At 39.7% G+C, this 14,946-nt stretch overlaps 1 protein-coding gene across 1 annotated transcript in view; it reads right to left on the bottom strand.

Moving 5' to 3' along the window:
- Window positions 1–3,791: 3,791 nt before the first annotated feature.
- DHX9 (DExH-box helicase 9) overlaps window positions 3,792–14,946 on the bottom strand; it is a 55,298-nt gene continuing 44,143 nt past the window's right edge. Inside the window, 10 exon segments of the mRNA XM_060035128.2 lie at window positions 3,792–5,188; window positions 5,190–5,451; window positions 6,595–6,795; window positions 7,536–7,651; window positions 7,828–8,057; window positions 10,170–10,297; window positions 10,412–10,573; window positions 11,154–11,265; window positions 12,085–12,245; window positions 14,497–14,649. Of these exon segments, the coding sequence (XP_059891111.2) occupies window positions 5,120–5,188; window positions 5,190–5,451; window positions 6,595–6,795; window positions 7,536–7,651; window positions 7,828–8,057; window positions 10,170–10,297; window positions 10,412–10,573; window positions 11,154–11,265; window positions 12,085–12,245; window positions 14,497–14,649 (1,594 nt within the window). The 3' untranslated portion in view covers window positions 3,792–5,119.

The following is a 14,946-nucleotide window of genomic DNA, read 5'->3' as shown; positions in this document are numbered from 1 at the left end:
AGCTAAATTTACTTTATTTCCTAATAAAATTCTGAAGCCATGGGTAGGTATCACTAGAATACTAGCTTAATTTGAAAATGCTTGGAACAACTACTAATGCCCTATAACTTAGATTCTGTTTAGGTGAGCAGGTTAACCTAAGCCTCTTATGCTTCCTGTTATTTTAAAAAGAGCTAAAATTTTCAATTATTTAAGTTAAAATTACTATAGTATTAAAAATAACCACCAAGTATATATTTCACATTTCATCCTAGTTTGCCTACAACTTTCTTTGTTTTAGCATTTCCCATGTCTCAGAAAACCAGTCTGGGTAAACTGGGAACATCTGGTCACCCCAATTAGTTCCTAGGAAATAGATTCTTTTCTCAAAAGTTAAATTATCACTAAAGTAGTCTGATAAATTCAGGTGCCCTCAATCAGTTAGAGAGATTCAATGGTATGGGCATACCTTTCATTGCTCTTAGCTTTAATACACTTCACAGATGGGTTTTATACAAATTGAAGGTTTGTGGCAAATCTGCATCAAACATGTCTACTGCCACCATTTTCCAAAAGCATTTGCTCACTTCATGTCTGTGTCACATTTTGGTAAGCCGCAAAATACTTCAAACTTTTTCATTATTTTGTTATGGAGATCTGTGATAAGTGATCTTTATGTTTCTATTCTAATTGTTTTAGAGCACCAAAAACCATGCCCATAAAAGATGGTGAACTGATAAATGAGTTCCAATAACTGAACTGATAAATGCTCCACTGATGGGCCATACCCCTCTCTCTTTCCCTTCTCCTTGGGCCTAACCTATTCTCTTAAACACAATATTGACATGCGGGCAATTAATAAGCCCAAAATGGCCTGCCTCTAAGTGTTCAAGTGAAAGGAAGAGTCACATGTCTCACTTTAAATCAAAAGCTAGAAATGATTAAGCTTAGTGAATAAGGCATGTCAAAAACCAAAAGAGGCTGAAAGCTAGGCCTCCAGCGCCAGTTAGCCAAGTTGTGAATGTGAAGTTCTTTTTTAAAACAGATTACTTAACATATGAGTGTATTCAATGGGAGGGCTTTTTTTTTTTTTTTTTTTTTTCCTGTACACAGGCCTCTCACCATTGTGGAGCACAGGCTCCGGACGCGCAGGCTCAGCGGCCATGGCTCATGGGCCCAGGCCGTGGGATCTTCCCGGACCAGGGCACGAACCCGTGTCCCCTGCATCAGCAGGCGGACTCTCAACCACTGCGCCACCAGGGAAGCCTGGGAGGGCTTTTTTTTTTTTTAATTTTTAAAATTAATTTTTGGCTGCGCTGGGTCTTTGTTGCTGCGCATAGGCTTTCTTTAGTTGCGGCGAGCGGGGGCTACTCTTCATTGCAGTGCGTGAGCTTCTCATTGCGGTGGCTTCTCTTGTTGCAGAGCACGGGCTCTAGGCTCATGGGCTTCAGTAGTTGTGGCGCAGGGGCTTAGGTGCTCCGCAGCATGTGGGATCTTCCAGGACCAGGGCTTGAATCCGTGTCCCCTGCATTGGCAGGTGGATTCTTAATCACTGCGCCACCAGGGAAGCCCCAAGATAAAAGTTCTTGAAGGAAATTAAAAGTGCTACTCCAATGAATGCGTGAAACAGCCTCACTGCTGATAAGGAGAGTTTACTGGTCTTGATAGAAGATCAAACCAGCCACATTCCCTCAAACTAAAGCCTAAGCAACAGCAAGGTTCTAACTCTCTTCAATTCTACGAAGATTGAGAGAGGTGAGAAGCTAAAGAAAAGTTTGAATCTAGCAGAGGTTGGTTCATGAGGTTTAAGAAAAGCAGCCGTCTCTGTAAGAGTGCAAGGTGAAGCAGCAACTGCTGACATAGAAGCTGCAGCAAGTTATCCAGAAGTCTAGCTAAGATAATGAGGGTGGCTACGCTGAACAAGACCTTCAATGTAGACAGAACAGCCTTATGTTGGAGGAAGATGCTAGAGGAGGAGCCAACCCAATGCGTGGCTTCAGAGCTTCAAAGGACTAACTCTCTTGTTAGGGGATAATGCAGTTGAAGACAATGCTCATCTACCATTCTGCAAATCCTAGGGCCTTAACAATTATGCTAAATCTACTTTAAAAACAGAACAAAGCCTGGATGATAGCACATCTGTTTACAATGGTCTACTGAATGTTTTGAGACCTACTGCTCAGAAAAAGATTCCTTTCAAAATACTACTGCTGACAATGCACCTGGGCACCCAAGATCTCTGATGGAGATGTGTGAAAGTTAATATTGTTTTCATGTCTGCTAACACAACATCCTTTCTCCAGACCACAGATCAAGGAGTAATTTCAACGTTCAAGTCTTACAGATACTGATTCGTCTGACGGATCTGGGTAAAATAAGTTGATATCCTTCTGGAAAGGATTCACCAATCTAGATGCCATTAAGAACATTTGTGGGACTTCCCTGGTGGCGCGGTGGTTAAGAGTCCGCCGGCCAATGCAGGGGACGTGGGTTCAAGCCCTGGTCCTGTAAAATCCCACATGCCACGGAGCAACTAAGCCCGTGCGCCACAACTACTGAGCCTGTGCTCTAGAGCCTGCGAACCACAACTATTTAAGCCTGTGAGCCTAGAGCCTGTGCTCCGCAACAAAGAGGAGCCCCCACTCGCCACAACTGGAAAAAGCCCACGTACAGCAACAAAGACCCAACGCAGCCAAAAAAATAAATAAATTTATATATATATAAAAAAAACAGTTGTGATTCATGGGAAGAGGCCAAAATATCAACATTAACAGAGTTCGGGAGAAGTTCATTCCAACCCTCATGGATGACTTTGAAGGCTTCAAGACTTCAGTGGAGGAAGTAACTGCAGCTGCGGTGAAAACAGCAAGAGAACTAGAAGTGGGGTCTGAAGATGTGACTGGATTGCTGCCATCTCATGATAAAACTTGAACAGAGGAGTTGCTTCTTATGGATGAGCAAAGAAAGTGATTTCTTAAGATGGAATCTACGCCTGGTTGGTGAAGATGCTGTGAAGATTGTTGAAATGACAACAAAATATTATATATATGAGTCAACTGCTTTCAGATATTGGACAACAGGCAATGTAGAACTGTGACCCCCAAAATAAGGGAAAAAATTCAATGAGCCTAAGACCACCCTGACTTTGTGTGGAGGCATTCTGGATCATGACAAAGTGAGAAAGGAACAAACAGAGAAGAGCAGTCTCACTGAGTTAAAAGACACTGGAGTTTGAGGAGGGTAGTTAAAATTTGTGGGGCACAATACAGGACACAGCTGCAGAGAGAAGAGTTCTAGAAATCTGCATAGCAACTGCCTTAGGTTTCTAGCTAAATTCTGAGAACTATGCCTGCCTGAGTGGTTCTTTCAAGCTTCAGAGAATGTAATTTGATATCCCTTTTGGCCATTTCTGATTTCCCATTTCTAGTTGAAGTTGGAGGAATACGTACCAGTCAGGTGAGGCATTACTAAATTTATACCTTTTATGGGAGTTTTCACAACATGTGCAAAGGACACAAGAAAGCCATTGATCGAGGTTAGAAATTCGGTGTGGCTACTAAATGGAACTAGGGTCCGAGTGAGGGCATGAGAAGGGAGCTTAGCCTTTACTCCAAAGGCAATAGGAACCACTGGCTTAAGCAAAGAGGGGTGCAGTGGTGACCTTAAATTTGTATGGGAATGTTAATCTAACTGTAGTGTGGAGAACGGACTGTAGACAGGCAGAACTAAATAAGCAGGAAGATCAGTTAAGAGGCTGCATCAGTGTACATCCAAGTTAATGATAGCCTGAATAGAACAGAGGCAGCTAGTTTAGAATAGCACAACTGGAAGGTGTTCTGGAAGAAGAATTGACTAGATGTGGTGATATTTATGGCTTTGGCAGAAACTCCTATCTGTGTTTAAACAAAGAAAAACCAGTTGAACATGAACAGAGTACAGAGCATAGGATGAGTTAGGGGGTTTTCTTCAGTTTGTAAAGTACTTAAGTTTTTTTTTATTTCTGGACAGAAATGTATGTCCAGTAAGTAGTTGTTTACCAAGGTCTGGATGCTCAGAAAGAAAATCTCAGTTGGAGACACAGATTTGAGAGTCTCTAAACTGGACTAATCAGCTTATCAACAGTAACTGCTAAAGGTGATCTAAAGAACATATGTATAATGAGAAGAGGATGTTGAAAATGACATTAACACAAAATATAAGTTGCCCAAGATCATTCATGTGTCAGCAGCATTAAGACGTGAGCTCAGTTCTGTCTCATCCAAAAACTTTGTAATCTCTACTATACTGTGCTATTCTGAAATTAGAAATGTGAAAATTCATTGGAAACTTATAAAATGTTATAAGCGTATAAACATCTCCACTAAAATAAACTAGCTTAACAAATATCCTTTGAAATACATGTTAATGTAGAGTAACTTGTCAAATATCTAAACTTTATGCACTGGTGAAGCTTCTTTGCAAATATAATCTTTATTCAAGGGTTATGTAGCTTAATTTTTAATTTTGATTGAAATTTTAAAATAATTTTTACACTGGAAACTAACTTAAGAAAAGAGAACGCTGGCCTTGGTCTTAGATTTTTCAAAGACAAAGCTTGGGAAAAAGTAAAAATGTTCAGCCTTAGGTCAAAAGTTTTATTCAGATACAGAGGCCCATGTCAATTGTGTACTGGCCATATTTACTGCAAGAATAACAACTGCATTTCAAGGTTATTTATTCTAACTCCTGTAAGTAAATAACATCAATTGGTGTACTTGTGAAACGAAGTAGTTTTTCCTCTGATGTTTAAAACTAACAGATGTAATTAAGTGCCATTGTAAAATTTTTCTAATGTGTAAATAAGATCAACAATTAACTACATGGCCAGTATTCAATGTAATATTTTATTTCTATTGTATTAAACTAAAGTCAAGAAAATATCAAGTTAACTTTAAAGGCAAATCTTTACTCCTTAAAGAAAAAATACAAACTGTAGTACTTTTATAATAGAGCATGATATTTTACATAATATAAACAAAATCACCAATATACCTAAATGTTTAGTTTCCTTAAACTACGACAAACCACAGAACGGGTGAAAAATGGGTTTACTTATTGGCAGCACATAAACAACTTGGGGAAATGGGCAGCATGCATTATTTTACCTGTCAGTGCACAGGCACTGACACTCGCAAGCTTTAATAGCCACCGCCTCCTCTTCCTTGTCCAAAGTAGCCGCTCCCATAGCCCCCTCTGCCAGCTCCTCGCTGGGACCCCCCAGACCCTCTGTAGCCTCCCCCTGGGCCACCTCCATAGCCACCTCGGGAAGTCCCTCTGTAGCCTCCCCGGTAGCTGGAGCCAGCCCCATAGCCACTGCCACCGTAGCCTCCACCACCCCCATAGCCTCCACCGCCATAACTTGAACCTCCCCTTCTATATCCACTTCCATTGTCATATCGAGCCATCTTGGGAGGACGTGGACCATCTCCATACCTAGCAAGAGCACAAAACCACCACTTTAGCAAAGCATCCTTAGTACTTCTCAACTAGTCACAAAATATAAACATTCAGTCACATTCGAAAATTTAATGCATAAAGGGAATGAAGCCAAAGGCACAAATACTGAATACATCACAGACAGGTTAAATATTAAAATGAGTTAATATCAGAAAAGCACTTAACACAGTGTGGCACACCCTAAGTACTATGTTTCATTAGTTTAAAGAAGTAGTTAACTCAGTTATAGGCAAAATGGGAAGCCAGAATCCATAAAGCACACAGCACTTCTATACATTAAGATAACAGTTTATAACCAAATGCAGTAAGCGAATCGTGACGGGGAGATTAAAGAATATTTTTGAGTGAATAAAAAAAATTTTAATGGTTGTATATTAGATCGTGTTATTCTAACACATTTTTGGGGTGTGATCTAGTATTGTTTATGCTATGTTCTCAAAAGATACATGAAGCATACTGACGTAAAATGCAACTTAATCACAAACGATTAAGCAAAAGAAGTGTGTAATATTTATATGAAAGCAAGTGTCACAAAATGCTGACAATCAGTGAAACCTAAGAGACTATATGGGAGTTGACTGTACTGCTGTTCTGCCTGCAGGCATCAAGTATTTCCAAAGAAAGAGCTGTGGGCAAAGAAACTTTCTGAAGGTGAAAAAAACTGAAGCAGATAAAACATTTTAAGAATTAAGATAAACTTCATACTTCTTTACTTTTAGATATCCATGTTCTTGTATTTCCCTAAGATAAACCCTGATGCTTTTCATTTGAAGAATGAGTTTAACACCTCATCATTTTTTCTTTGGAGATGGCAAAGCAGTACTGAGAAGAGGACTGTCTGGGGTCTTTCACTTTCCTGTCATGTGACCTATCCTGGGCTCTATATGTACTTTAAAGATCTCCTTCTATCTCTAGCACGCACTGGTGTAATAGATCATAAACACAAAAGTAACACCCTTTTTTCTGAGTGTGCTAACCAGAACTAGACTTCATATTCAGCATTTGTCTAGAACTGTAACTCAAATAACAAGGCCTCTATTAACTAACTGTGGGAATTTTAGGCCAGTATAAGATTACTGTACTCTGCTTAGTTCAAAGAGAAGTTACTGTGGTACTCACCGTGTACTGCCAATCATAAGGTTGATGCCAGCAGCTGAGGGCCTAGAGATTTGGCGGATTGTGTTTAGCATACGTTCATTAACGGGGTCCAACTGGCTGATGATATCAGGCTGCTTGGTTACTTCAACAACCAGAGCCTCCATGGCTGCCCGGAGAGCAGTGATACAGGCAGCAGCTTCATGAGATATTTGCAGTCTGATCCTAAAATAGAGAAAAATGATTAAAAATGAGAGACGTGGTACACACAGAAAAAGACTATTATCTTTCAATTTCACACATGGCAAGTGATGGGATAAATTTAACTTCTTTCCAAGTACCAATACTTTCAACTAATGTAATGGCCCCAGAATTAGGCAAACACACGTACGAAGAATAATAATCTAAGGTAACTTCTTGAAATTCGCTGCTAGCTATTGGCAGGAGTTGTGAACCACAAAGTCTATCGAGCAAAATACTCTTACAATACAGATCACTCAGCCTCCAACAAAAGAATGAAATAAGACACTAAGATAGTTAGTTTTGCAAGTTTTCAAGAATATGACTGAGCCTACTAACCATTCGTTATATTCTATCAATTTCTGCCAAGTGCTTACTACCCACTCACCACCAGTCTCTAAGTACTATAAAGTATACAGAAAAAAGAAGTGCCCAAGCTCCAATCAGACTCTAATTCCTTACTGTAGTATTCATGGTAGTGGATGCGGCTCCAATGCCTAATGCATCTGCTTCTGCTGGTATAGTCAATTTAAGACTTGACTTTACTACCAACTATGAACCATACTCCTAAGATATACTACTCGCCAAGAAAAGACAGTGTTATAAAGCATCTCACTTGTGCCATCAAATTTTGCCATGTTTCACAAATTAAGTTAGATTAGCAGCTGAATCCCATTACATTTCAATTTAAGAATTCAGTTGAGTTCACATATGAAAATCCATACCAGTCATCTACAAGCACAATCTGTCCATCAGACTGGACTTTCTTGGAGGCAAAGAGAAGCAGCTGCAAGGGGGTGACTAAGGTCATGCCTTTAGCAGAGATGGCCCGGGTTCGAATCTGAAGACAGAGAAAGAGGCAAGAGGAAATAGTTGACATTCCAACTGTCAATCAACTACCATATAATGATAATGAACTATGCTTTGAAAATTAAAACTCATGTTCCCACTGCACATTAATAAGTAAAGATAATTTGGATTTTAAATGTAAACTTTTCTAAACTAATCTTTTCTTACCTTTTCACCAAAAACAAAGAAGGGAGATGGGTACTTCATGTCTTGGCTGCTAAAAGGACAATTAACAGATGACTTGTGGATAAGCGCATTACGCCCTTCAGTGGTGAGAATCTTTCTCTTTTCCTTATGATAGCACACATTGGGGTACACGCCAAAGGCCAGGAGAGAGATAACAACATCCAGATTATTGTCTGGTCCAGTGTTAGTAAACACTTGTGTCAATAAACACTCTGTTAAGAGGAAGGAGATTAAAAAAAAAAAAAAATCAGGTATCTGGCTAATCCTCACATTGCATGTATTTACCAGAATTAGATGACAATTAGAAGAATTAACTCCTCCTCCACCCTCCTTTTTCAAATAACCTGTCTAACTTCCTCTCTTCTCAGAACTCTTGCACTCAGATTAAATGCAAGGAGAAATTCTGCTGAGTAGCCACAATAAGAAAATTAAAATGTCTGTATTCTCTTATAGACTCAATAAAATAAGCTTGGAGTAAGTATTTTTAAAAAAACCCCAATAACCATCTACTCTCAGAATAAGAGCTAGACTGATATGACCACAGTGTTCCATATGCTGTTTTTAAAAAGCTGTTCCTTCTACAGAAGATGGAATGACAACTTAAGAGGAACCCACTAGAAGGTGGTGGACGTCTTCACCCAAACTATGCTTTAGGCACATGGAAAGTACAATGGTAAAAGAGCGGATATACTTTGTTCTAAAAAACTTGAATCCTAGTCTTATAAACTTCCTAATTAAGTCTGGACATGTAACTTAAGCTTCTGTGTCAGTCTCCTCATCTATAAAATGGGGTAGTAAATATATGCATCTCAGGACTGTTGTGAAGAGTCTATCACACAAAAATGTTTTTCTCTTTTCCTTTGATTTTGATTAAAAAGTTATGAATTGGGAAATCCCTGGTGGCACAATGGTTAAGAATCCGCCTGCTTGGGCTTCCCTGGTGGCACAGTGGTTGAGAATCTGCCTGCCAATGCAGGGGACACAGGTTTGAGCCCTGGTCTGGGAAGATCCCACATGCCGCGGAGCAACTAGCCCCGTGAGCCACAATTACTGAGCCTGCGCGTCTGGAGCTTGTGCTCCTCAACCAGAGAGGCCACGACAGTGAGAGGACCGCGCACTGCGATGAAGAGTGGCCCCCGCCGCTCACCGCAACTAGAGAAAGCCCTCGCACAGAAACGAAGACCCAACACAGCCATTAAAAAAAAAAAAAAAAATCCGCCTGCCAATGCAGGGGACACGGGTTTGAGCCCTGATCCGGGAAGATCGCACATGCCGCAGAGCAACTAAGCCGGTGCGTCACAACTACTGAGCCTGCGCTCTAGAGCCCGCTCGCCACAACTACTGAAGTCCGCGCACCTAGAGCCCGTGCTCCACAACAAGAGAAGCCACCGCAATGAGAAGCCCATGCACTGCAAAGAAGAGTAGCCCCCGCTCGCCACAACTAGAGAAAGCCTGTGTGCAGCAACGAAGACGCAAAACAGCCAAAATAAATACATTTTTTAAAATAATTAAAAGTTTAGTCAGTTTACAACAGAAGAGAATTACTTTAGTTATCTAGATACTGCCCAACTACCTTCTGTCTCTCAACTAAACAGCTGTTTCTGGTTATGTGTTCCAATTTTCAATGTTTCAGGAAATAACTCTTGTCTCTTAATCTAATTGGAGAAAAGTACAATAGTTCAAATTCACACAAGAAATAAACAGCTGGATTACTATTCCTATATCACGTATCAAAGTCCTCTGTAATTGTCCACTAAAACCTTATTTAAAGCCAATTAAAATTTAACACAGTAGAGTTTACTTCACATCTAAAACTGAACAGATGGGCAAATTAATAAATCACCTCACAAACCACTACTTGAGGTATTTCAACAAACTGTTCATTCAAAAGGTGCTAAAAGCTAGACCTGTGTTCTTCACAAGTGGATGGATTTAAAAAATCCTCCCATCTAAAGGAGTGGATATGTGTACAACTGATTCACTCTGCTGTACAGCAGAAACTAACACAACACTGTAAATCAACTATACTCCAATAAAAATTAGTAAGAACAAAAAGTCCTCCCAAAGTAGCACAATTCTCAAAAGGTCTATTAATCATCTCTGTACTAAATTACAATTTGAACATTATAACCTTTTGCATCCTGTAAAAGACTGAATTAATGTGAAAAACTGATTATCACCAGAGTTCAAAGAAATAAGAAATAGCCAGGAACATAGAAAAAGCAAAGGGTCTAATGTTTGAAGCTAAAATATACTGCACTGTCAATGTGCATGTATTACATTAAGGTTACCTCAGATCTGTCTTAAGAATGTGAGAATCTTACCTTCTGGAAATCCAGAATTAATCAGAATCTCTTTGAGCTGAACTTTGGCTTCCCAGGTCATTCTAAGTGTAGCCATATTGAGTCTTTTGTGCTCACAAAAACGTATCTCTGCTTCTTCTCCACCCATTCTAAAACAAACAGGTTGTTAAGAGTCATTCCCAAAAGCCTAAAGAACTAGATACAGATTACAAACTAGAGACAGTTCACCCAAATCTTATAATTCTCCTCTTTCAAGCCCATACCTAGCATCATCCCAAGCTTGGAATACTGATAAAAGGGCCACATGATCAGAAAATCTGTTTCCAGCAAAATTTCGATGGATATAACCCAGTCGCTTTCCTTCACTGATGAAAGGCTCCGGAAAGCAGGTGGCAGCAGAGATGGTACAAACAGCATCTCCCACACTGAAACAGACAGGAAAATTCAGCCTAGATCACATTCTTGTTCCAGCAGCTTGGGCAGTACTGTCAACTGTGGGTCAGTCTTTACTGGCTATGGTATTGCTTTAGCAGCACTGAAACTGGCTGAACAAAAAGAATTTTACAGCTGCTCTCCAGAGGCAAAAAGGGGAAAAAATAATGAGTTCTGATATTAATGGAAGCATATTTACCATAAACTGACCAAGTATTATATTTTTCCTTTCCCATTCTCCCTCATCTTACAAAATTTCTTAATCTTCAAAACCTTCTAATAACATATACCTGTTTTCCTAATCTTTCTCTTTGAAGGAAAACTACTTAACCTACTTAACTGCACTTCTGAGAAGTCTGTGCTCTTTCCCCAAAAAAGTTGGGCCCAGGTGTCCATCCATTGACTGTTCTTCTCATTTCACACTTTTCTCAGTATCTAAAGTATGCCACTTCTCTACTGAAGAATATTTAGTTTTTTTCTTCTATTCGAGCCCACCCTGTTTTTATTGGGAGGGGGATAAAATTCTAAAACTGTTTTACCATTTAACTATCAGCAATAAAACAAAGCACTTACTAGAAAATACACCCCATTATCATCATTTTGCCAAGACGAGGCTCAATGGGGAGCTTAGCCAGGATTCGTCCCAGAGGAGTCAACTCATCATTGGTATCTAATGCATCAAGCTCTGTGGGGAGATATTTCTTTGTGAGCAGAAACAGTAATGAACACCCCTTTAACCTAGGCAAAGATGAAACATTTGTTTATAGATTAAGGTTCAGATACTGCAGTTAAGTTTTCCTCAACTGTCAAGCCAACTGCCAGCACCATGCTCATAGCCAACAATTCTCTTCACTCAGAAACAGAACAAAACCAAATTCTAGAGCACCTAACATGAAGAATGTACTAGAATTAGGCCCTGTAGGCTGTAAAGCTGAGTACTGTCCATGAGAAGTCTATAAATACAGTAATAACTGTAATAGCAGCATAAACAGCTACATGCTCTAACAAGTCTGATAGCATCTGTTGATAATTTCTAGAAAGAAATGAAATCTGGAGAATAAAAATCTGAAGTTCACACAGCAGGTGAGCACGAGATTCAAATTCAGATCCCCTGGACTCCAACACCCTTATTTTTTCCCACTATACTACATTGCGTCTGTAAGTGTGATAAGAAAATATAAATAGATGTTCTATGAAATGTACATAAAACACTGTGGGTATCATGAATAATTCACGTTCTGATCATTAACCACCGGTTAAGAGATAACGCGTGCCTTTTCTCCATTTTTTCCCCCAAATAAGACTCACATCATCCTTTTCTTACCTTATGTTGCTCATTTTATATACACTGACCACACTAAGTACATTAAGCAACACCGGAAGTTTTGTTATCACAGCCCTGTGGACTATATCCTCTTCTTGACTCATTTGTTAAGTGTTACTTGCCAGGACAAGACAGATGGTATAATTAGCATGTGTTAGGCAGGTCTGTATTTGTAGGTACCTCTAAGTGTGTGCTCTGCTTCAATCACAGCATCCAAAGGCGGAGGTTCAATTGCCTTGGCCAGGAATTGGCCAATTCCTCCCAGACGCAGAAGTTTTATGCTCAAAGCAATTTCATGCAATGGTGTTCGGAACATCTCCGGGGTCATGTGGGTTTCGAGTCTAAGAGAAAATAAGCATAAAATAACCATCTTCACTTGTGTACACAAACGTTTATTTAAAAAAATCTTCGCAGAGAGATAATCAGGAATATATAGAGCTGCCCTTCCCTCATCGTTTTACAATTACAAAAGAACGTTTTATATTTACTACAAAGACTCTGGACAAGACCCTCTTAAGTGGTTGAGTAGTGGCTTACGACTTCACCCTTATGGCTTGAAGGCATTTTCAGCTGAGTGAAGGAGGATGAAAAATTATCCCAAATCTCTAATGTTATTACCCCCACCCATGGCTTCTTCAGGTCTGGCTACTGACAAACATGGGTTAAAAATGGTAGCAAGGGGCTTCCCTGGTGGCGCAGTGGTTGAGAGTCCGCCTGCCGATGCAGGGGACACGGGTTCGTGCCCCGGTCCGGGAAGATCCCACATGCCGCGGAGCCGCTGGGCCCATAAGCCATGGCCGCTGAGCCTGCGCGTCCGGAGCCTGTGCTCCGCAACGGGAGAGGCCACAGCAGTGAAAGGCCTGCGTACCGCAAAAAAAAAAAAAAAAAAAAAAAGTAGCAAGACCTTCTGTGGGAGATGCAGGCTAATTCTAATATCTCCCTGCTACCTCTTCCCCTACTTCCTGGTCTGTATAAATTTAGTGCCACTGGAAAGGATCTTACAGATTATCTAACCCTTTAAATTTTTAATAATAAAAACTATTAATATAAATCAGTATTAACAATAACAACAATAGCTAACATTTACTGAGAGTTTACCACGTGCCAAGTATTGTTCTCAGTATTTTCCATTACTGACTCACTTAATTCGCATTAGTATTGTATTACCTTCCTTTTTCAACTGAGGAAAGAGACACAGAAAGGTTAAGTAACTTAATCTCATTTTGTAGAATGGGGAAACAAAGGCCTAAAGAGTGTAAATGTTTAAGATTATGTGATACATTAGGCACAAATAGTATAAAATCCAAGTCTCTACGTTTCCAATTCAGGCTTATCCTATATAAACTATTTATAATGAAGATTCATAGGAACCATTTAGAGGTGAATTCCAACATTGCTGGTAAGACCCAGATCAGCTTTAATCAGGTTTACATAGATGCATATAGCATATCTACTCCTCATCCTACAGAGAAAAGAACAAAAATCCCTTACAGATCTATTCATGCTGTTAACTAATTAGGAGCTGGTTTTACTCTAATATTAGAGTACAGTACTTGTTTATTCAGGTCAAAGGACAAGCCAACCTTTAAAAAGAACTAAGTGTCTTCCAAATGTTGCAGCCAGTCTCCTGCATCAACTTCTGATGCTCAAATAAACTAACATTTGTAATTACTAGGGAGCCATATGTTACCAGTATAAAAGCAAATCAAAGCTTTGACCTTTCTTCAGTGTGCTATATACATCTGGTCACCTAAATTAGTCTGTCCCACAATTCTTCATTGTGGTACACACAAACACACCTCCTAACTCTACCTTTATTATCAACTGGTTAAAGCTAATGTACACCACACTGATTTCCAGAAACATACAACTAAATACATAACTTAAGCCTAGAATTCAGAGAGAGAAGTATTTTTTATTTTTTAAATTGGGGGGTGAGGTGGGAGGCAAGGAATAACGACTTTCGAACTGAGAAGATGGTGAGCTCGCACCCCAGAGAAGTATTTTTTAAACCAATTGGTCTCATCCACAAACATTCTCCAAAAGGATCTGTGGTATAAACGGAAACGGACAAGGTATTAACAGACTTGGGTTTCAGTCCTGGAGAAGTCAGCTAAGCTTCTTAAGCTTTGGCTTCCTTACCTAAATAATGCCCTCTGTTTCTCAGGCACATAAGGAGGATCATATGACAGAGGTGATGTGCTAATGGGGGGGTAGGGGAGAGTGTCTATAAATACGAGAGTATTGTTATTTTGAAGTTATTTTTCAGAAAAGTTAACCATTCCATAAATATCAGTAATCCCAAAGTGATAAAGATGTGTGGTGTGGAAAACATGTTATGCTTTTAAAAGGTTATTAGTAAATAGTAAATTGGTATCAAACATGCCACCATTGATAATTTCTGATTTCATCCTTACCACAATCTCACTACCTAAGCTAAGTTTCCTCCAATTAACTGGAAGCACTTATGTTCTGAGTTCATTAAGTTTATGTAAGGGCAGAGAGGTGTGGGGAGGGGTGTGTGTGTAAAAGGCTAAAAAAAAAAAACCCCCAAAAAACCAACTTCATTCTTTACTCAAGAATTGGTCTTACCTCTCAAAACGAGCTCGGCTACAGAGGTGAAAGCAGAAGCCAGGCCGTACACGGCCAGCTCGTCCTTTCCGCTGCTCGAGGTTTGTTTTGGATGCCCAAACTGTAGCATAATTGGTCATATTGTTGTGAGCAGTGAACAGCTTCACTTTTTGCCTAAATAGGAAAGAGCAGTCAATTCTAAAACTCACGTGTACTATCAATACATAACTATTACATTTCCACTGAGTGGCAGACGCTTTCCAGTCATGCCTACTCGCGATGTCTGTCTGTGAACAGCACCGCTAAGAATTTGACTCTGCACTCTTTCAGGCTGCCAACCTGCTAGGAGGCAATACAATATACATGTGCCACTTACCAGCTGGATGATGTCGGCCAAGTTACTAATCTTTCTGTGCCTCATCTGAAAATGAGTATAATACTATCACCTATCTTGCAGTGTTTTTATTTATG

Source organism: Delphinus delphis, chromosome 1, assembly GCF_949987515.2.
Source record: "Delphinus delphis chromosome 1, mDelDel1.2, whole genome shotgun sequence".
Taxonomy (NCBI): Eukaryota; Metazoa; Chordata; class Mammalia; order Artiodactyla; family Delphinidae; genus Delphinus; species Delphinus delphis.
The sequence above is the reverse complement of the archived record's forward strand: the minus strand, read 5'-3'. Positions and strand labels throughout refer to the sequence as shown.